Source organism: Ambystoma mexicanum, chromosome 5q (assembly GCF_040938575.1).
Source record: "Ambystoma mexicanum isolate Mex_15411 chromosome 5q, UKY_AmexF1_1, whole genome shotgun sequence".
NCBI lineage: Eukaryota > Metazoa > Chordata > Amphibia > Caudata > Ambystomatidae > Ambystoma > Ambystoma mexicanum.
Genome location: NC_090933.1, coordinates 934,125,748 through 934,149,743, shown reverse-complemented (window position 1 = coordinate 934,149,743; position 23,996 = coordinate 934,125,748). Strand labels below are relative to the sequence as shown.

The window sequence follows — 23,996 nt, the reverse complement described above, 5'->3', positions numbered from 1 at the left end:
TGCATATAGCAACTCCACCTCCTTTCTCAATCAGCGATAGACAGCCGCCCCCTAGCCGACTCCGCTCACAGCGACTCTTACGAGCTTGTAGCATATATAATGTATAGCATGATGCTTTGACATATAGTAACTCTACTTCCTTTCTCAATCAGCGGTAGACAGCCTCCCCCCAGCTCGCTCCACTCGCAGGTACTTTTACAGAGCTTGTAGCATATATAACATACAGCGTGATGTTTTGCATATGGCAACTCCACCTCCTTTCTGAATCAGCGGGAAACAGCCCATCCCCTAGCCTGCTCTGCTCACAGGCACTTTTAAACGGAGCTTGTAGCATATATAACATATAGTGCGATGCTATGGCATGTAGCGGCTTCACCTCCTTTCTCAAACAGCAAGAAAAAGCCTGTCCCCTAACCGGCTCTGCTCACAGGGACTTTGACAGAGCTTGTAGCCTATGTAACATATAGTGTGGTGCTTTGGCATATAGCAACTCCACCTCTTTTCTCAACCAGCGGTAGACAGCCGCCCCCTAGCTTGCTCCACTCACAGAGAATTTTATGGAGCTTGTAGGATATATAACGTATAGCGTGATATTTTGGCATATTGCAACTCCACCTCCATTCTCAATCAGCGGTAGACAGCCGCCCCCTAGTCCGCTCTGCTCACAGGGACTTTTATGGAGCTTGTAGCATATATAACATATAGCGTGATGCTTTGGCATATAGCAACTCCACCTCTTTTCTGAATCAGCGGGAGAAAACCCCTCCCCCAGCTTGCTCCACTCACAAAGACTTTTACGGAGCTTGTAGCATATATAACCTATAGCGTGATGTTTTGCATATAGCAACTCCACCTCCTTTCTCAATCAGCGATAGACAGCTGCCCCCCTAGCCCGCTCCGCTCACAGGGACTTTAACAGAGCTTGTAGCCTATGTAACATATAGCGTGATGCTTTGGCATATAGCAACTCCACCTCCATTCTCTATCAGCGGTAGACAGCCGCCCCCTATCCTGCTCTGCTCACAGGGAATTTTACGGAGCTTGTAGCATATATAAAATATAGTGTGATGCTTTGGCATATAGCAACTCCACCTCTTTTCTGTATCAGCGGGAGACCGCCGCCCCCTAGCTAGCTCCACTCACATAGACTTTTACGGAGTTTGTAACATATATAACATATAGCGTGATGCTTTGGCATATGGCAACTCCACCTCCTTTCTGAATCACTGGGAAACAGCCTGTCCCCTAGCCTGCTCTGCTCATAGGCACTTTTAAACAGAGCTTGTAGCATATATAACATATAGTGCGATGCTATGGCATGTAGCGGCTCCACCTCCTTTCTCAAACAGCAATAAACAGCCCGTCCCCTAGCCCGCTCTGCTCACAGGGACTTTGACAGAGCGTGTAGCCTATGTAACATATAGTGTGGTGCTTTGGCATATAGCAACTCCACCTCTTTTCTCAATCAGCGGTAGACAGCCGCCCCCTAGCTCGCTCCACTCACAGAGAATTTTACGGAGCTTGTAGGATATATAACGTATAGCGTGATATTTTGGCATATAGCAACTCCACCTCCATTCTCTATCAGCGGTCCCAGGCGAGCCTCGGCCTCAGCGGATCGGGAAAGCGCACGACCGACCGCTATAGGTCGAAACACGTTTTGGCTGACCACATGGGGTTATATGAGCCCCGGATGTACTTCAATGTGTACCATGACTCAAGATAAATAAACCATTTCAAGAATAAACAAACCAAAACGCAACAAACAGCGTGGGAATTTTTTTTTTAATTTCCTTAAAGCAACAGAAGCAAGATATCCAGGAAACAACCCCCCCCCCTGTTTCTACCAAACAAACAAGGTTTTGGCAATACCTCAAACAGTAACCTGTGATCTTGCGACCTATGACCCCCACCCAGATGAACCAAGAATAACAGAGCTTGGCATGGTAATTTCCAACTCTAGAGCCCACGTCCCATTTTCTATGGAGTACATGATGCATTTCAGAAGGGGGAGGGCCAAAACTTCCTCCTGCCATGGCCAGCCTAATAAACTATCAAAGCCTCCATAGATCTGCCCTGCCCACTTGTTTACCCTCTGCAGATGATTGCAGCAATTAGCAAAATTAACATACTAATAGAGTATACTTCAAACAGGCCCACATGGGGCCTGGGTGAAGAGTTTCACAAAAGAGACAGTAAACCCCAAAAACCTTTAATATGCACTGTGTCAACCTGAAGCCAGCCCCCCCTCTCAGTATCAAGGGCAGTGACCTATCATGGCTGGGGCTATGTATTTACATTAGTCATCCCCACAAGGGGACCCTATTCAGAAGGTATGAGCATGTGGTTTGGTGGCGACAGCAAGTCTGGTCTTGCAGCAGCTTCAAGGGAGACCTGCTGCTTTCATCAGCAACCACAGAGAGCTCAATTAACTGGAGAGACTCTTTGATCCCCAACAGACAGGAACATGGGTGGGACTTAGTATTATATGTTTTCACCCCTTTACCTTTTCTGTTACAAAGCACTCTGGTTATGACCTCATGCATACAGGAGATTGTTGGTGGGGACCCAGGATCGTTTTATTAAGGCATGCTTAGCTAACACTAATCACTGAGGCCTATTTGGCTTTAAAAGAGGTTGAGCCCCTCTTTTGGCAGATGATCTGAAGACTTTGCAAGGAGTAACAAGAAGAAATAATGTGGACCCTGGCTGAAGGTACAGTCTGCCTTACAGCTTCCACCAGTGAAAGAGGGCCACGATTTCCAGAAAGGGAAGCAATATCTCTCCCCTAAACATCTCCCAGGGAACAGAGGGAGATACTGAATCCAGAGGACCCTCCAGCAGCTCCAGAACCGGTACTCAGCCAGCACACAGCATGCCCTGCTAGGCTCTACAAGCAAGCTTCCTAGGTGGGAAGTGCTAGAGAGTCTCTGAACTAAACCAAGGACAAGGATGTTGCCTGCAAAACTCTCCTTAGCGATAGGCCATCCGACTTAAAGAACAACACAAGCCCAGTGAAGAAGCTATGATTGCATTGAGAAGCATCAACCAGCATTTGCCTTAAAGGAAATTTTTGTGCCAGTCGAGCTTCTTGAGCTGCAACCGACTGAACCACTGACTGTTGTCACGCCGCAGTCGCTAATGTTGTCCGAGATGCCTCAACCAGTGCTTTAGACCCACCGACCAGCAATGAGACAATGTTTCCTGACGCAAACTGGTCTGTAGGCCAGCCTGCAGCCGTCCGTTCAGCCTCGCTTGCCAAACTGCCTGCTGCCTGATACCCGCAGCTGCCTCCAATTTTGAACTCTGTTGCAGGAGCTGCAAAGCACCCTGAAACCGACTTGACCCCGTTGAGCACCAAGTACTTCTACAAGCACAAGGTACATTGTGGTTCTGTCCGCCTGGTCCTACTCCGAAAGCCCCTATTGACATTTTATGACCCATTGCTCCCTTTGTGTTGAAACCAAGTATCCCTGAACTACTGAGATTAATTACTTACCAACTACCCTCCAGTCAGTATCCAGAGTGCATGCCTTTTCCTTCTTGAAACTGCCTGTCCACTGCATTCCTTTACAGGGTGGGGTTGTATTTTGTAGTGTGCTACAACTGTCTGCTGTGATAAAATTAAAGTAGATATTTTTATACAACCATGACTGGACAGCCCCTTTTATCATTGGGTAATAATTGTATCTTCGCTGTGTTGAAACTAACCAACGTTCCATGACCTTGCAGAGATTAGCCTGACATCCCATCCACGTTACCAAAATTGGACAAGGAGGTTTATAATTTGCCTCTGTTTCCAATCTGTTTGGATCCTTTCTGGTGTAGTAAAGGTGTGGGGCTGATCGATGATTTAGAAACTGATATTCATCCCTGGACCACTCGGGCCCCATAAGTTGATTTGTCACAACGCAGCAGTTATGTGATATCGCTAAAGAACCAAATTCAAGGATAAAATGGACCATATTTGAAACATTTTGTTGGCTAAAGATCAAGCTCAAAACTTGAATGTGCTGAAGATGACATTCTGCACCATGATGGGATAGGAGAGGCTGCTCAAAGGTTGAGGCCCGCTGCAAGACATGGCCTAATGTTATGTGAAAAGGCTTTTGTTCTCTACCAAATCACCTCTACAATAGTTTACGAGCATCTAGGCTTGTCTGAGGAGCAGCATATTATGTGCCTACCAGGGGCCTTTAGACTTAAGTCTGCAGGATGAAAAGGTGAGCGCTGAGTAGATAAGAGTACAGGAAAGCAGCAATCGACGCTGCACAAAAAAGGGAGGGTGTGATGCAGCAACAGCATAGTGTTTTTTTAATAGGATGTCGTCCTATTGGATGGATTATAGTTCCAAAATGCAGAAAGAAGTGTATATCGTACAGTGATGTGATAAGTGGATTGTGTTTCCAAGACAGATTTTGATGACGGTAAGAAAGTGCAACAATTGAATGAAGTGTTTGGATGCGTGAGGGGCTCTAGAATGTGCTTGGCAAATCCTAGTTCCTTGGGCCGAACTCCAGAATGTTAATTTAGGGACTGCCAAGCCTGTGCCAAGAATGGCATAGTCATAAATAGACCATCTAGAAAGGTGAGTGTTAATGACACAACCTACATTAGGGTCTGAAGGAGACTTTATGCCTGAGACACAATCACCGAAAAAAATTTAATTTCCTCGAGACAATAGTTGGATCAAGAGCCGTACATAATTTGGCTGTGAACCAGAACTTTCAATAGACTGGGTGCTAGTTTCTACAGTCTGTCAGTTCATGCCATCCAAATATTAGGGAACCCTAGAAACACTTGTTTAATTCATTAAGTCACAAAGTAAGGGTGACTTTTACCATAGTCCCTTGCATCTGTCCACTACCCTATGTTGCATCTCCAAAGCGTGATGCCATAGATAAGGAATAAAGATGTGCACATTTTGTAAGTAAATTCACACAGTTTTTACATTGTAATAGTCTGAAAATCTGTACAAAATGAAATGAACAAGTCAATGTATCACCGGTTATCTGCTTTAAGATCTGCCATTAAAAAAGACCATCAAATATCAGTGAAAAAAAACCTCACCTTTTACTTCACTGAGGTTTAGTGAACATGCATCCTTTGCCGAGTCTTTTTTTAATCTTTTCAGCAGTGTAGTTTTTATTATATGTTACAGTTTTAGTTTCTGCAAAGCATAACATTAAATTTTTTATATAAAATGTTTATTTTTTTCTTATAGACAAACAGGCCCTTTTTCTGTGGGAACAAAATTGGAGTTTCTTTATGTACAATTAAGTGAACTATAAAAAATGTGGCTTTTAAGAAACATACATTGTGCTTTGAAAATAACAGCAGCAAATAAGTAGTAAAGTACACATTGATAATAAAAGGTAAAAAGAACATACAGTAAAGAGGCTAATTTTAAATAGGAAAATTAGGTTAAGCCCACCCATTAAACTCATCATCCCTGCTACATAGCTTGTCTCAGTCAGAAGATAAATATATAATTGGTGATGCTAAGAGGCAGACTGATAGTTGTATTGATAGTGATTCAATGCGCCCTGCTGCTGACCTGACCTTGTAGAGCAATGGTGTAATCTCCAATCACATATGATATTATCATTGGATATAGTGTGCTTAGCTTCAAGCTGTGAGACAAGTGAATTAGCATATTCAGTTCATTTGGTACTTTTCAATAAAAGCTTGCATATTTTCACACAGTACATTTTCAATTTTAATATAAATATATTTTATAAAAGTGGAAGGCACAGTGAATTATCACAGCCTCCATGGAATGGTTTGGAGCATGTTTGTCATCATTTTGCAATTGCATCCTCTTTTGTCTTGGTTTGATGCACCAATGGCAGAATTCCATGATGTCCTGGGTTTTTCTGCTCATAAATGGAAATCCACAATTGCTGAGATATGTTACAAGATGCAAACAAAAATATATATGTCATTACTTGTTGACATCTCTTTGAGACTCTGTAAATTGCGACCCAGCATTTGGAAGAAAAAAAATAATAAACTTCCTTAATACCAGAGTTTTAAACATGGATCTAAGACAATCTATTCCTCCTAATAATGCAGGCAGTAGATACACCAAAAGAGATTGAATATATTATTGCACATTAGAAACATTCTGTACATCCTAGAAGGGTATGTTGTTCGGTTACTTACATCTTATATTTTATCTGAATGTCTTATGTTCTCGTTGCTACTATGCACGGCAAGAGCTTATGAATTGGAGGTATCGAGAAATAAGAATGCATATCAGATAATGATGATGGTAAAAAAAAAACAGTCATGTATATTGATGGACAAGGAACCTTTTTTGCTACTGCAAACAACTGAATACATTCTTGAACATATACACTGATAAAAAAAAAATAAAAGGTGGTCCTCGATGACCATGAAAGGCCTGGGAAAGGAATCCTGGCTCAAGATATTTACATATAAAAGAATCATGTACAATAAATATGAACATAAATGTATACTGTTCCCAATGTCCGAGTCAAGACTCGTGTGTTAAAATTATGTTGACACGTTCAAGTCATTGTATCCTGGTTGGCAAATAGGTATTAAATAAAAGGAAGCAGATTGCCATGCTGCAGAAGTGCATCTTCACAAGTTCCTTCCATGCAGACCAATAGCATGTTTTTGATTGGCTTGAACAAGCCTGCACTGCTCTTAGGAACATTCTTACTCGGTTTGCTCCAGGCATGAAATGCTACGGCTCTTTGAACGTTGCGATTCGGGCTAGATTTCCGTGAGTGTGATCTTAAGGCCGTCCATGAGGTGCTCAACATTGAGTATGAAAGTATCCTCGTTGGAGTAGTGCTCGATGATATTGTCATCCATGTTTACTAAGATACTGTTGAAAATTAATCAAAATTAGTACACAATGATTGAAAATGGAACGTTCAAACAAAATGGCTGAAGAAGGAATAAGTTGGACATGTTTCTTCTATACGAGGACATACTTTAAGATCACACATTTCATAATGCAGTGTATTGGGATAAAATCAGTCACAGATTGGACTTCACAAATAGCTTGTTGTTGCTAAAATCAGTCTCTTTGTCGTGCAAACATTTCTAAACAATACACAAATGTTCTATCACAAAAAGAATACCCTTGCATTAGAATTACAAGTAGAATCCAATGTACCTATGAGCATTTTTAATAATTCAGATTACATTAGTACCTCAAATATTTTGTCTACACTGCTTTCTAGTAAACAATGTGTGTTCACATTTAGGTGTCAAGAGCCATATGAAGAAGCTTTTTACACTCAAGTTGTGCTACATTATTGGACTGCAAGTGCCGCATGCAGCAGAAAGCACCGTTTCTGTCGACACCTATAATTAAGTGGAAGATCTTTAGCACACAACCACATTTACTGCTACCACCAATAGCTTCTGCGGATTTACAGCGCCATTACGAGTGATGGTAAGGCAGTGTTAGCCTCCATTATAGTCCATTGGCGTAAATTGGGATTTCATTGGGTTTGCCGTCTCTGATGGTTCCGTCACAGTAATTTGACAACCTTGGAACGTTCATCATCCAATCAGGACATGCCGATTGTGGGCTCTATCTGCGGGGATAAGCCCGCATTCCCCATGTTCTAATGGTTCAACGTTCCTCCGAAACCCCACACCTACTGTTCCTCGCCACAAGGGCTCTTTCCGCCTTCTGCCCCGGATGCTCCAGTCTCGCCGACCCGCTGTCCCGTGTTGTTGCCCCTCTCCTGTGTCGCCCTAGCCCTGTGCAATTGCTGCTATTGCTCATCGCTCTCTCCACATGCCGACACTCACTTCTCTTTTTCTCTTTGTCGCCCTTGCTTCAGCCACAATGTTGGTTGCTAATAGTGATCATGCCCCTCCGGGTGGACTACACCACCTGGTAAGGGCCTGGCCGCACTGCTGAGCTCGGGTTGTACATTATCCGTTGGTACCGCCTTCCAGAAAGGACCCCAATTGCTTAAATAGCTAACCACACAAAGGCAACTACTACTTTCATTCCTCAATTTCCCTTTCAATGGAGCTGATTGGTAGCGCTGAAGCACTGCTTCAGTAACATTTTAACAAAATCAGTGTTATTTCAGAGTATTGTAGTATAAAGTACATGCAAGGGTAGTTAGGGTAGTTAGATGCACAAATCAAACATTGATTTCTGACATGAGGGCAGCCTGCAAGGACCGACTTTCACCCTTCTGATGTTGATAAATCAGGCACCATTCATAACCGGGTGATAATAACATCTGTTATTACAGCGCTTAGAAGCAGGAGGAGTTTGGCATGAAGTGCTTTATGAAGTGCTTTATAAGAACACATTATTACTATTTCCATGTAGCTTTTGCGCCTTTATGGGATGCTAAGGCAAAAGCCTGCGGGAGCAGACAGCAGCTCGTGGACCCGTGTCTAGCCCTGGGGCTCTGGGAGAAAGGGCTACATCATGTCCCTCCTGCTTCATAGAGATATCTTTGGCCTTATGGTCATTATATTGTATCCTATCTTGTGGGAGGGCGGGTCGATGGTAAGGGATCTTGGCAGTGGCAATCAACAAACTGTCTGGAGAACCACAGGTTACAAACACCTGCTCTGCAGAAAGAACGCTTTATTTGCGCTTTAATGCATATATCTTGCAAGTGGCATATTTTGAAAACCATATTACACATGCTCTTCTTACCCTTTTTTACTCTTCTTGTAAAGTTTTGCACTTTTTTCCATTGGAATTCCATATTTATCTGATATCTACAATAACAGTTAAAAAGAATATGTTATGACAAATGCCTGGTAATACGTTCATGGAATCAGCACAGCAAAAAAGGCATATTTCAGTTCACATTTCAGAATGAGAGGTACCTTTTACATGAATACCAATGTTCCTGTGTATTGTCTGAATACAGGCAACACATTTTTTCAAACCAAAACAAACACATGGGGCACATTATAAATTCCCTAAACCGGAAAAAATGCCCGAAAAAATGCTGGTAATTCCAGCACTGGCATTGAATTACTGGCATTTATTTCTGGACCGGGTATACACATGTTTTGTGTTGTGGACAGCGTTCTACCGGCAGGCCTGATCTGCTGGGAGTTCAGGCCACTAGCAGCAAATAAATGCTGGAATCACTGCCACTGGTACTGCTGGTGAGGGTAATTTCGCAATCCCCTCCATGGAGTCCTATGAGACTCCATGGAATGGGAACTTACCGGTGTCTCCGCTGCTCGTAATATCCTGGTAAGACTGGGCTATGAGGCAGCGGAACCAGTAAAGCAGTTTTGCCGTTATCCCGCCGTAATTACCGGCAGGATACCGACAAAACTGTAAGGATGGCCATGGACTTACCTCAGTTTCATATACACTGAACAGTCTATACAAATAACAAGTTTGCTACAAACCATGAGAAGAGAACAGCGGAGAAGAGGACAGAAGGCGTAGAAAGAGAGCGTTGTGGTTCAATGAGGGGGGCAGAATAGGGTCGCAGATAAGAACTTGGCAAAATATTGAGGTGGCAAATGAGACACAGGTGGAGGAGAAAGAGAGAGTGAAGTAAGCAAAACAGAGAAAGTAAATAAGTCTGACAGAGAAACCGGAGAAGGCAGGACGGAGGTAGACACACGGAGAAAACATTGAATTTGGTGACGAAGGCTGGATCCTCTTGTCTCTGGCTGTCTTTTAACCTTTAGAAGAGTTGTACCAAAAGAAGTAGCGTAGATGTGACCTCGGTGAGAGCAAAGTGCATCACGACTCAATGGGTTAAAGCCAGGGCAGTTTGTAAGGTCTGGTCACAAAGGCTCTTTTTACAACTACATGTGTGTCCAGTGGTATGAAGGGATGAATCCCATGTAGACATCTGTGAGAAACCTGATGGTGTCTCATCCGCTAGTCCCCCAGGTGGCCAGGACATGGCCATCACCTTTGGATCCAGTTCCTGGGGTTGGACCAGTGCGGGAGGATCCCCTGCATGAGGGGTCTTGTGGAACACTGGATGGCGAGATGCAGTATCCCCTTCCCTGTACCACCTTTACCCTGTCCTACCAGGTCAGATACTTAGGAACTCTACCCCCCACCCCCTTTACAACATGAACACTTTCTCACGGACAGCTCGCTATGAGAGAAAACAGACTAACACCCAAGCTGTATAACTCACATGTCCCAATACAATGGTCCGGCAGGGTCAAGCAATTACTGATCATCACACACCCCAGACTTCCATTATACTTCCCCACACAGATAAAAGGTGGAGCATGAGAGCACACTTTGAGCAAGGCAAAGCACACAAGGAAGCAGCAGTTCCAATATGGCAGTTTAACATGAGGAGAAATACGGCAAAACAGAAGGGGATCGTAAGGAGGGCGGTGCCCTTGACCTTTTCAAAGAGAAACTGTTACTTTTATGAACCCTCAAGAATAGAAAGCGTAAAACCAGGAAACCAGGCTGAAGTATCATGCACTGTGTGTCGGAGGTAGACGGGGCCCTCCCGTGTCGATAATCAAGGCGGGGAGAATCGCTTGCTGCCATGGTACTGTACTTGGCTCCTACAACAAAGCAGTGCCAGTGAAAGCAACACAGCTGGTGATTTGGGGAGACCGATACCAGACCAGTCTGTGTTGCAGCCAAGGTTGCAAGCGGCAACATTGTATGGTGAGCCCTGAAGCGAACAGTTTATGAAATGCATGTGATAACCAATGCGAGTAAAAATTGAACAACAGATGAGTGATTGAACTTTTAAACCAAAATATGATACCCTTAACAGAGTGGTCCAGCACCGCGTGTGTACTCATTTGAAGGTCTCTGTATGGTATCCAACTGAGAGTTGAGAACGGTGAAAGAGTGGCAAAGAACTGTACATCAAAGTGGTCCTGCAATGGGTCAAGCAAAATCCTGTGCACAATCAAACATCTTCAATGTTGATATTGCCAAGCAAGTTGATGACAAAATAGAGAAAGTTGGTCCAAGCCCGAGCGAGGGAGATCAATTGAATAAGTTGATAACAAAATAGAGAAAGTTGTTCCGAGCCCGAACGAGGGATATCAATTGAAAGCTTTTGGGATGAAGCAAGTTTGTGTTAAAGTAAACTAAATTGGTCCGAGCCCAGCAGAGGGAGACTATTTGAACATTGTGTTAAAACAGATCTGAGGGGGATCCGTGTAGAATAGAGAATCACCCGAGAAATTGCACACATGAAAATCCTACAAAGTTTGTATCTAAGGGGATCTGAGCCCAGCTAAAGGGGTTTTAAGGTGAACAGTGAATCACCTAAAAATCGAGTATGTGTGAAATTCCGGTGAGGAAAAGAATGTATTGTTTGTTCCTCGCATCAGGACTTCTGCAAGGAGAGAATTTGGAAGGCAAAGAGACTTGGACACAAAAGGCCCTGATGCTAATGTTTGAACTGCACCCTCATGCTAAAGAAGCCAGAGACTGTGCTAAGCTCGAGTGTACAGCCTTATCCCAAGCTGAAAACGTGGGGAAGGGAGGCCAACAGCCTGAACATCCTGACATATCATTTCTTTAACACTTCTTTGATTTATGAAACATTGTTTCCCACACTATTTGCATTTAGAGGTAAGGATTGGCAATAGGTTTATTAGTATAGGCCCTTTAATTTTGACAAGACAGCACTAGGACTGCGTTAACATTATTTGATGGCCGTAGCTTGCTTCCATCTGTAGATTTAGGATTAGATAGGTGTTTTTCAAACCATTTTTGAAGTTCAATAAACACACTTGAACTGTGGTCACCTGTGTCTGTCTTACTGTTGATATCATGCCTTCCTTACACATCTGAAATGAAAAAGCAACCCTTGTAAGTGGCCAGGCCTTAATCAACTATACTGTCTAGGCATTTAACCTGAGAGAACAACTTTTCTACAAATCAGGGTGAGGTATGGTGTGAGGAATGTATCCTTTTTAGTGTTAGCAATAGCTCCTCCATCTCCCCTTGGTTAAGATTAAGCCAGATATGTCACTCAGCCTTCAAAAATGTAGGGTCAAACAGATTTCAGTTTACCTCCAACTGACGTAGCGTGGTAAATTGAAGAGGTATACATAACGTTCTAGAAATATGGCTCCAAAATGGCGAAAATTATTTTTAAAAGAAGTGGAACTGTTAAAAGTGAAAAATAAAATGAGTGGAACTCTGCTCCTGATAGTTCCTGTTCACTTCGACCTCTGCCTTTGAGAGGGTTAGGTTTAACAAACCCTTTGCCTTATGGTGTTTTGGGTCAGCACAGCATCCCGATTAACCAGGACGAGAAGCAGCATATGATCCAGGATGAGAAACAGACTTGCAACGTTGTGAAAAGAAATACAGAGCATCCATGAAAGGACCAGTAGGATTGCGAGTGACACTTTACCACCATCAAGAGGGTGGAGAGTAAGGGAGAGGGGAAGGACTGAGGGACTAATTCCAATATTGAAGATTGCGTTGCTTTATTTTGTTGATACTTTATCTAGCCTTACCTAAATGTGTAGTACATTAAACAACACCTCATCGCAAGCCAGCAGCTCTGCTCTCTGCATGCCACTAATATAGTTCCTGCACAATTTTATTTGGAGAAGGGTTGCTGCAAAACTCTCTTCCAAAGAGCTCAGTCAAATCTAACAATATGACTGTTTCAGATTTCATATTCACAGGTATTTGCTAGAAGTCTCTTGCTGCTGACTACCCAAACTGTTGCTTTATTTATTGGAGCAGTTAATGACTTGATATATGTTTATGTTTATTGTGCTTATCTGTTCAGGTTTATTTGTTGTTGATATCTGGTTTACCTGTCGTTTGGATCTTCATCGTTGGTTAGCAGTATATAGATGCTGCTCTAAATCATATGGCACACACTCTTCATTAAGCGATGGCAGAATGGGATCGATTTAAAGGAATCATTTATTACGGACGGTCTGTGTGCAAGTAGTCACTATATGTCACTACACATAGGGTTCTCCCGGCTGAAGGATTGGCTAACATCAAACACAATGGGCCTCACTACGAGTATGGAGGTAGCCATGCCGGTAAGGACCAGACGTCCTTTCTTCCACCCGCGAGCAGACCCATAATGTGGAGGCCAGTAATGAACGGTGCCGGTCCCTTACCGGCACCGTTCATTACGGGGCCGCCTTCGTTGTAATGAGGCCCCATATCCCTCCTTTCATCCATCCCCCTCCTTCTTACTGACGGATGAAACAGGAAAAACACCTGGAAACAGGAAATAGCTTCCTGGCTGCCTGTCTTTTTCACTCTTCCAGGATGCCTGCAAAACCTCCATTCATTCCCATGGTCAGCTATACACGTCCAGTAAACCTCTTCACTAGTTCCACTCACCCCAAGATCAATGGCATGACCACTCAGTTTCGGTGGTGCCCGACTAGATGGCAATCTCAGGTCCATGCCGGAGGTAGCACGGGCCCGCACAACCCTTTATCCTTCCTAGATTGATAAAGTGAGTACCAATACTTTGGGCCTCTTTGCGACCCTGGGAGTAGGGGGTTAACGGCACTGGTAGAGATGCCGGCTCCGTTAACCCCCTATCGCCTCATTAGAAGGTCTGCCCGCGGGTCCCGCTAAGGACGCCTGGTAGAACCAGGCGTCCTTAGCGGGTCCCGCGAGCAGACCAGGATGCTAACAATGGGCCCGTCATTAACGGGCCCGTTGTTAGCACCCTCCCCAGTCCCATTGAGCCCTATGGGGGCTCAAATGGGAATGGGGATGTACTAGGTCCGAGTTCCCTGAATGGGGAAATACCGGGCCCTCCAAGGTCAGAATGGCCCGGTATTTCCTCATTCAGGAAACCTGGACCCGGTACCCGGTATGGGGGTAGCCATGCCGCTAAAAACGGCATGGCTACCTCCATAGTCATAATGAGGCCCTTTGTCTGCTGATAATGGGTATAATCACAGTGCTTCGTGTCGGCAAAACCATTCTTGAAGCACTGTATAAATAAATTGATATTTTCTCATCAGCCTGTCAGCTAGGAATTTGACATGGCCATAACCAGGATAGTCGGCCATTGAGAAGGAATTCTGGAAGCAGGTTATATGCAAACTAACAGGCTGCTGAGAAAGAACACATCGATGGAGCCACAAGCTTTGCAATGGTTGTCAAAAAGGAAACAAAAAGTGGTTATCAGTATTTGTGTTCCCCTCCAAACTCAGCTATTTCCTTACCACAGTATTTGTATCTGTATTTATTTGAAGAACAGGGATGTCACTTTCCAACAGAAATGACTTACAATAGTACATGCACAGATGGCGGAGGAATTCTCAGGTAGGGGGCCTGTACAATAGAGCAAAGTTGGTAACAAATGCTGAGACAGCTTATGAGGTTGTGAACAAAGTGGGGCAAAGAATAAGAGGAAAAACCACAGCATCATGGTGATTCTCCTCCACGGAATGCCTATTTCTATGTCATCCCTATTTCTATGTCTATGGAACCTGACGAGGAATGCATAATAAAGGGGCACGCAAAGGAGCCCCTGCAAGCAGTGCGGTGGAGTAATATGCCACGAAGAAGGCTCGCTGCGCACGGACACTTGTTACCGTCATCTTTGCCCATTGTGCCCTTGTACCGAGACTCCACCACATTCTTATCTCCTGACAGCACTTAAACGGTTCCTTTTTATCGCAGTGTTACGCATGCGCGTGATTCAGTCTTACCACCACGACACTCTACCTCACATGGTAACTGCCACAGCACTCTCAGGCCTACACCAAGGAGGATTGCAGTGACGCCCACCTCACTTCCAGTAGCGGAGACCATTAAGGCACTGTCGTGGGGCAACCAGCCTTCCTGTCTATGGCATCTGGAGGGGGTTCTAGGCCGCAAAGAGGATGTCTGAGGGCTTTATCCACTCACCACCCATCCTGTCCCCAACCTTACATTCAAGTCATGGTGTAAACCACATGGTGTAACTTTCATTTCCCCTCTGGACACACACATTTTATATATTAGAAGTAGAATGTACATACTTGCAACCTTTGAGATGTGTCCATTTCTCTAGGCTAGTTTGGAACGTAGCTTTTTTTAACACCAGTTGTCGTATAGGCTAGGATCTTGTAGTGTAATCAAATGTCTCTGATTTTAGCTGTTATTAGGTATTTACTTCATATATTTCAAGATGTTTATTAACGTGTTGTTCTGTAAACAATGAATTTTGTAATTTGTTTATGTAAATCTTATTTTGGTATGATGATAATTTCTTCCTTGTACTTTAATTTGTTTTATAGATGAAAGTCATATTAGATTAATTAAAAAAAAATTAAAAAGAAAATAATGTGTTAACTGAGAATGCAAAGGTTTTTAACAAAAAATCTTTTTATTTCCATGTGTTCCATCATGTTACAGTACAACAATCAATATTCAATCTCAGCACATTGTCGTTAACATCCCACCCTGCAATACAACCACCCCCCCACATAACTAGAAAAGCTAGCAACTCGTGGATTGTAACCTACAAAAGTTCCACCAGGTGCACCCCCGTCCTCCTCCCTCAGGTCCCGCTCATCCTGCCTTCCATACCCTCCATCCGTCTCCTCCATATCCCACCTCTCCCCTGTCCTGCCACCCCTGACCAGGAGTCCAAAGGGGTTTGTCATCCATCGAGCTAAACAGTGAGTACACCAGGGTGTTCCAGGCTGCCACGTTCTCTGAACTTTCTTTCATTCCAGCCTGCATAGCACTATACCACACTGCAGCCTCGGCTATGGACCAATGTTATTGTTAATGTTAAAGGACATTTGTACCGCGCACTATCACCACCGTAGTGGTCCCTTGGCGCTCTGGTGGCTCTGAAAGAGGAGGGGATGTTGAGTTAATGGGAGGAAGCAGGAAATGTGCAAGAGAGCAGTGATGTGCTGTTGACAGCCTCAGCCCGGTGGGTCCGTTGGCTGGGCTTGGGGTGTTTTGTGGTCCGTAGTCGTCGTGTGCTGTTGTGCAAGTCTATGTGTGGTTTGTTTTGTTGTTGCATTGTTGTGAAGTTTGTGCAGATTGCTGCCTTTTAGGTTTGTGGTTGTGTTTGGTTAGAGTTTGAGAGGTGTATGCAGAGGGATGGAATTGTTAGTTGGTTGGTTAGATGGCATTGCTGTCCTTGCAATTGTGGGATTCCATTTAGGTGCGGCACCTGGAGACAGTCACCTTTCTATCTAGATTTGACGCGAGCTAGGTTCATAATTCTAAGTGTGGCGCATGCTAACAGTCACATTTCTATCTAAATGCGACGCAAGTTAGGTTCAGAACTCTTAAGTGTGGTGCATGCTGAGAATCATATATGCTAACAATCACATTTCTGTCTAGATGCGACACAGGCTAAATTTGAGAAATTCTATCTAAGTGTGGCACATGCTAATAATCATATGTCGGTCTAGATTCGACGCAGGCTAGGTTAAGAATTCTAAGTGTGGTGCATGCTGAGAATCATATATGCTAATAATCACATTCCCGTCTAGACCTGGCACAGACTAGGCTTGAGAAATTCCATCTAAGTGTGGCATATGCTAATATTGCAATTATGGAATTCCATCTAGGTGCGCCACATGCCGACACTCACACTTCCATCCAGAAGCGACAGAAGCCAAAGTTCAGAATTCCATACGAGTGTGGCACATGCTAACAGTCACATTTCTATCTAGATGCGACGCAAGTTAGGTGTTGCAGGTCATTCCACCACCCTTCTATACGTGGACTCTCTAGAGATGTCCATGCCTTGGCAATCCTCCTCTTTTCCAACACCCAGGCTAGGTCTACCAATCTGTTCACTGGTTTAGCACTCTTTGGGTGCCGGAACACCCAGAGTAAACAAGCCTCTGGCAACCAGGCAAATCTAGTCACATGGGCATCATATCTGCCCCTCCATTTCCACACCTGGGGTACCCCCTGCCCCACCCGTCTAGCCCAGGAATTGTAAAATGAGATGCAGAGTCATACAGGCCCTATGAAGCGCATAGAACTGGGTCAGCTTAAGCCTAGCGTACCATGAAACCTTATGGGGTATAACAGCCTTCTGGACCACTCTGGTTCTGTAAATACCCTGCCTATGTCAAATTCCCGTTTGCGCCTTATTTTGGTGATATCTTTCAATAATGCTGCTAGCAGTTCCTGGTACATTCGGGACACTCCATGCCCCCCTTCTGAAAAGTCATACAACAGCCCCAGTGTGCTTTCTTCTTCCAGGAGATTCGGGATGCCCTGCACCTCCTCCGTGCCCCATACACCAATCTGGAATATGGCATGAACTGACCCCTCTGCATCCCAAACCTTTTTTTTTCAATCTCTCGAAAGCAAATCCCCCAATGTCAATAGTACCTTTTCCTCTCATTGTGACCTCACCAATGCCCGGTCTGCTGTTTCTTCTCCATTAATCGCCGCCAGGGGTACATGAGAAGAGTAGGGTTCTCGTAATTTTAGCAGCACCTTGGTTCTGGCCCAAATCTTCCTTGCCAATGGTAAGAGGTAAAAGGGGGTCTCGGATTCTACCCTTCCCCAACCACAGCACCTCCCTCACCAAATAAGGAGCAGTCACCACCCGCATCAGGGTGTGTTCTAGTGTCTCTTGGGCTGACAGCCACCCAGCAGTGGCGCCCACAGACATTTTTCATAGGGGTGGCCACACTTGAAGTCTTGGGGTGGCCTACCAAAACAAACATACATAAATGAATGGTCCGGTCGGGGGGCACATGCTTTTATAAGGGTGGCCGTGGCCCCCCTTGGCCATCCCTTGGAGGCGCCCCATGTGCTGTAGTTGCCCTGCTAAATATTATAATTCGAAATGAGGAAGACATACTCCGCCGTCTTTGTAGTCCCTGCACAGTGTGTCTAGGGCCACCCTGTGCCTGCCAGATCCTCATATGAAGCCCCCTATTACTGTACACAATTTCTTGAAGAAGGACTTCTTTATGAGATATGCAATGTTCAGGAAGTGATACAACAAACGGGGGAGAGCAACCATCTTCAGTAGCACAATTCTTCCCATCACTGAGAGTGGTAGTTTCTTCCGAAACTTAATTGAGTTCTCCAGCCACATCTTGGCCCGCAGCTTATTCTCCTGGTGAGCCATCTTAATATCATGATATATGTTAACACCTAGCTATCTAAATGTCTGTACCCTCTACTGCAGCTCCAAGTCTTAAAGGCGTGACTCCTCTACTCCCACCCATTCTGCCAATGTAAATATACAGGACGTTGCCTTACTGATCAATATCCCAAACAGTGCTGCCAAGTTATACAACACTTCTAGTTATTGCGCTAGGTTATCTTCCGGGCTACGCACATACACCAGCATGTCATCAGCGTATAGTGAGGCCACATAATGTACTCCGTCCATCAGGATCCCTGTGTCCCTAAACCCCTTTCTCAAGAACACTGCGAGGGACTCCAGCATGGGGGACAGTGGGGACATACATATCTGCCTGCCTGTACCCTCGCTAGCGGTATAAAGTAGAGCCTCTGGACTCACCTCATAAACCCCTCTCGCACCCCAAATCTTTCTAAGGAGGCATGCAACCACTCCCACCCTACTGAGTCAAATGTTTTAATTGCATCCAGAGCCACCACTGCGCAACTCTCTGACTACGTTTGCATCCTGTCTATGACTGCATGTAGCCTCTTCAAGTCCCCAGACGTCGCTCTCTCAGGGACATATCCAATCTGGCCTGGATGGATCAATGCCCCTATCACCATCTTCAGCCTTTCCGTCAGGACCGGCATAAGGGTTTTACTATCTTGGTTGATCAGATATCGGGCGATACGATTCACAATACTGCCCCACTTTCCCTGGCTTCAATATCAGGACAATAATAGATTATTCCATGCTGGGGGTAGCTGCCCCACCTCATATGCTTCCTCAAAGGTTTGCAGTAGCCTCGGAACTACCTCATCCACAAATTCTTTATACTCCTCCTGGCATCTTGCCCGTGGGCAATGCCCAGATCACCGCCCTGAGCTCCTCTATCGTAAGCGGTGTGCCTAGCACCTCTGCCTGCTCCCTGCTGGGTGAGTAAACCTATCTCCGACAGTGTTTCTGTGATCTCCCGCCGCAATCTCCATAGTTCCCCTCACTCGTCCTCTATCTCGGTGATCCCACCAGGGTTTTCTGCCCCACAGAAAAGCCATGCTAGCAACCTGCCCGGCTTATCTCCCTGCCCATGAAATTTCTCTGTGTATTTCGCATAGCTATATCTACCTGATTGTTCCCAGTGTTCCAGGCATTCCTGTCTAAGCTTGATAGGGTTCCCTTCCACATCATCCTCCCTTGGATAGGTTCCCTCCACTTGTTTAATTGCTGCCTCTGATTCTGCTAACTTCTGCACTAACTCCCTCTTAATCCCCCCGGCTTTAGTGATAGCAGCTCCTTGTATCCCCACCTTGAAAGTATCCCATACATTTCCTGGGCAACTAACACTCTCCTCATTGATACAGAAATACTCTTCTATAAGTCCTGCCATGTTATCCCGGAATGGCCCTTCCAGAAGGGCCTCTGCCTATAGTCTCCACATGGGTACGAGGGCAGGGTGATTGCTCATCACCCATTCTACAGTCAAAAGCGGGTGATTAGAGTGTGTCCTGTCCCCATATGAGGCTCCCACAAATTCCACAAGCTGATCTGCCCCTGTGAAAAACTAATCAATACGTGTATAAACTCTTTGCACACTTCAGTAACATGCAAATTCCAACTTAGTTCCCATCAACCACTGCCAGACCTCTTGCAAATCCAACTTCTCCAGTAGCGTCTTTAAAACATGCACTGGTGGGTATGGCGTGGTGTCCCCGCTGCCTGATCAGTCCAATGTTGGGTCTAAAGAACAATTAAAATCTCCACCCAGATCCATGTCATCCCTCAAAAAGGGGCGGGCCTGGGGTACAAGGAGCGGAAGGTGGTAGACCCATCATGGGTAGGAGCATAGGTATTTGTAAGATACACCTCTTTTCACAAAAGCACTGTTGGAGCTACTCCGATTAGTACTCCTCTCATGTAAGTAGAAAAGGCTGACCCATATCCCACCCCTCGGAATTGTTGAAGTACCCAAGCCTGTTTCTCTACTGTGGGGTGTGTCTCTTGTAGCATTGCTACCCCAATCCCCTTTCGACATAGATACAAAGCCACCTTGACCTGCTTAACATAATTGCTCAATCCCCTGACGTTCCAGGAGGATACTCTCAGCAACTCAGTCATTTAACCATTTCTTGACCCCCTCCCCCCGACCCCTGTCACAGGCACCCAGAGCGCCCTCTTCCACCCTCGACCCATTCCCCCCTGTAAACACTCCTGACTTATTCTGTCATATAATGCTAAGCCATGCTGCGACCAAAACAAACTGTACTGAACTTGAACTAACCACCTATCAGAACCCACCTGGAGAGGTGTAATCACCATTTATCCCACCCCCTCTTGTGGAACCTGATGGTTGGATACCGCCCAGTATCCGAAATTTCTACCAAGAAACAAAAGGACCGGTCATGTAGGCCAGCTTCCCAGAGTCACTGGCCCCCAGAGTCACATGGAATTATTTTATATTTTACCACACTGACAGAAAACAATCAGTGGTGTTGGGTCCATTTGAATCCAGCACATAATCTTCAATATTTGGTGTCCCTCAGGGCTTGGCCCTTCTGCCTTTATCTTATATGTTTCACCTATAGCAGAATAGGTGGAATCCTTTTGGCTGCATATTTACACCTATGCCAGTAATACGCAAATCATTGTGGGGCTTGGCGGCCAAAATCAATCCAAAAAAAGAATATTCAATGTGGGCTGTCTGCCATAGAACGCTGGATGTGTATTAGCAGATTAAAACGAAATGGCTCATAAATGGAGGTGTTAATCCCTTTAGACAAATGTCATCTTTAGTCAGGAGATATCTGACCCTCTTGTACTGGCCCTTGTCCAATATCTAGGAAGATGTGAAAAATAAAGCGGTAAAATTTAGTTCCAGTCTTCATCTATCCTCCCAGTTAAATTTGGTGTCTAAAGCCAGATTTTCTCAGCTCAAGGTTATTCACAGTATCTTTAAATACTTCTCTATGTCGGCAAAGGTTAACAGCTAGATTGTTGTAACATTTGGACCTATCTTGTTTGGAATCTTAGTTTTATGTAGTCTTGGTGCTAGGGATAATCTGTCTCTTGCAAGATTGCTTTGGCTACCTGCTAGACTAAAAATGAAATGTGAAATGATCTGCTTGGTTCACAAGATAGTTTAACAATTGTTTTTTCTTGCATATAAATGCAAGAAGTTTACTCATTACCATGGGATGGGAACCCGCACTTTTCCCCTTCCCCCTCTTACCTCTGTTTCCCCTCCCTTTCCTCATTGCTCCTTGAAAAACTTGTGTATAAGCGTGTTATAAATGCCATATCATATCACACAATGAAAACATATAATTATAAATGTTCTTTCATAACACGCTTAATACCAGAGAGGTTTCTAAGCGCAAGCCTGGGATTTGAACCTGTGTTGCTATGCGTTGTCTTGCTTCTAAGACACACACGTTTCCCCTGAGCTATCCTCCCGGCCTGCATCCGGCTCCAAGATTTAACAAAGTCAGAGTGGAGGGGCTGAAATGTCTTCTGGAGTACTTCAAGCTTGTGGAAAATTCCTTCCCTTACATATAAGATCCATCTGACTTTCGGAAGTTTAGTAAGCTAATTCAACCAGTTGTTGTGCACCAATAATTGTACTGAGCTTTTGAAATGAGGTAAATAGAAATAGAACTAGAGAGAATATATAGATATATCCAAGTCCTGACTTCAAACTTTTCCCTGGACTGAAGTGTCCCTTAATTCATGCTCAAAGTTCTTGTACCTGTCCGCTGTTGCCTTCTTGGCACCTAAAATCAGGGTTTAGGGTTTTCTGCAACCCTTCTCTTTCTCCCAGTCATTTGGAATTAAGGTATTTCCTGCACCCTTGCTTCAATCTATGAATCTTTGGATTAAGGGTTTCTTGCACCCTTGCTTCTCTCTATGAATCTTTGGATTAAGGGTTTCTTGCACCCTTGCTTCACTCTATGAATCTTTGGATTAAGGGTTTCTTGCACCCTTGCTTCTCTCTATGAATCTTTGGATTAAGGGTTTCTTGCACCCTTGCTTCTCTCTATGAATCTTTGGATTAAGGGTTTGTTGCACCCTTGCTTCACTCTATGAATCTTTGGATTAAGGGTTTCTTGCACCCTTGCTTCTCTCTATGAATCTTTGGATTAAGGGTTTCTTGCACCCTTGCTTCTCTCTATGAATCTTTGGATTAAGGGTTTCTTGCACCCTTGCTTCTCTCTATGAATCTTTGGATTAAGGGTTTCTTGCACCCTTGCTTCACTCTATGAATCTTTGGATTAAGGGTTTCTTGCACCCTTGCTTCACTCTATGAATTTTTGGATTAAGGGTTTCTTGCACCCGTGCTTCTCTCTATGAATCTTTGGATTAAGGGTTTCTTGCACCCTTGCTTCACTCTATGAATCTTTGGATTAAGGGTTTCTTGCACCCTTGCTTCTCTCTATGAATCTTTGGATTAAGGGTTTCTTGCACCCTTGCTTCTCTCTATGAATTTTTGGATTAAGGGTTTCTTGCACCCTTGCTTCACTCTATGAATTTTTGGATTAAGGGTTTCTTGCACCCTTGTTTCTCTCTATGAATCTTCGGATTAAGGGTTTCTTGCACCCTTGCTTCACTCTATGAATCTTCGTATTAAGGGTTTCTTGCACCCTTGCTTCTCTCTATGAATTTTCGGATTAAGGGTTTCTTGCACCCTTGCTTCACTCTATGAATCTTTGGATTAAGGGTTTCTTGCACCCTTGTTTCACTCTATGAATCTTTGGATTAAGGGTTTTTTGCACCCTTGCTTCTCTTTTCCAGTCTAGATCATAATGAATCTCCTCCAATCTCTCTTCTGTCTACCAGTTTCATGCACGCTTTCTTCTTTGGCCAGTCTCATGTTTCATTTCCTGGTACACTCTTTGCTGTACACATTTTCTCGCAGGTGATGCAGTCCGCCTTGAAACTCTGTGGAATTTGAAGGTGCTTCCTAAAGAGTGTCAGGTAGAGCTGAGGAGCTTGGACAAGCACAACCTTCTCCAGTGGCGCCAGCAGGTTCTCAGAAATCCCAGAGTCTGAGAGACTTCTCTCTATCTGGTCTTGACACTCATCAATGCTGCATCTTGCTCTCAGGGCTTCTCCCATCATAGATCTGAGACTTTCAGCACAGACTACCCTTTGCCTTATGCTAATCTAGCCTCCTATCACGTGTATGGGATATCTATCTCCTTGTTTCTCTGGTTCTTTTCCAGGGTCTTTTCTACCACCTCTCCTTGGTGTTTGCCAAAATGCACCTTCTTTTCTTATGCTATCTGTGTCTTTTCTTCACCCTTCTCCACTACACATTACTTCACCACCTCCTCCCCTGTTTTGTCGGTATCCCTACAAAATATCCCCACAAAAAATATCACCATGCATATGGCCGTTTGTCTTGCCATAGGCGATATTTTTGGGGAGGATATTTTGTGGGAGCAGGGGTTGTGGGGGTGTCCCCTGCACATTTTAAAATAATGCAGCGGTTGCATGGGTATCTCCCACAGGGTGCATGGGTCAATATCGCAGGAAATATATGGTGATATTTTTGTATCGCAATATTTTTGCGGGGATATTAACACATGGAACCATTTTGTCTACTACCTCATTCTAATGGACCCTAATCTCCTTCACAATTGTTATTTTCACCTTCTCCAGATCTCCAACCACCTCTTTCTTACTTCGTTCTTCTTCCTCCTCTTCATTGTAACAAACAATGTCCTCCTTAACTCTTTCAATCGCCACCTCTGTGTCTTCAACCTCCTTGTTAATTCCCTCTTCCGCCTCCTCCTTATATTCAACAACCTCATACTTAACTCCTTTTCCTACCTCCTCATGATCTCCAACAACCTCTTCCTTGTTCCCTTCTTTCACGTCCTCCTGATTGTAAACAACCTTCACAATTCCTGCTTCTACCTAATCTCCATGACCACCTTCCTAATCTTCATTCAATACCACCTT

At 44.4% G+C, this 23,996-nt stretch overlaps 1 protein-coding gene and 1 pseudogene across 1 annotated transcript in view; both read right to left on the bottom strand.

The window, feature by feature from the left end:
• Window positions 1-5,116: 5,116 nt before the first annotated feature.
• Window positions 5,117-23,996, bottom strand: part of GRHL2 (grainyhead like transcription factor 2) — a 567,062-nt gene continuing 548,182 nt past the window's right edge. The window contains exons 15-16 of the mRNA XM_069621448.1: window positions 8,675-8,739; window positions 5,117-6,859 (exon numbers count right to left, since the gene is read on the bottom strand). Of these exons, the coding sequence (XP_069477549.1) occupies window positions 6,745-6,859; window positions 8,675-8,739 (180 nt within the window). The 3' untranslated portion in view covers window positions 5,117-6,744. The remainder of the gene's footprint in view (window positions 6,860-8,674; window positions 8,740-23,996) is intronic.
• Window positions 13,639-13,779, bottom strand: LOC138499045 (small nucleolar RNA SNORA49; annotated as a pseudogene).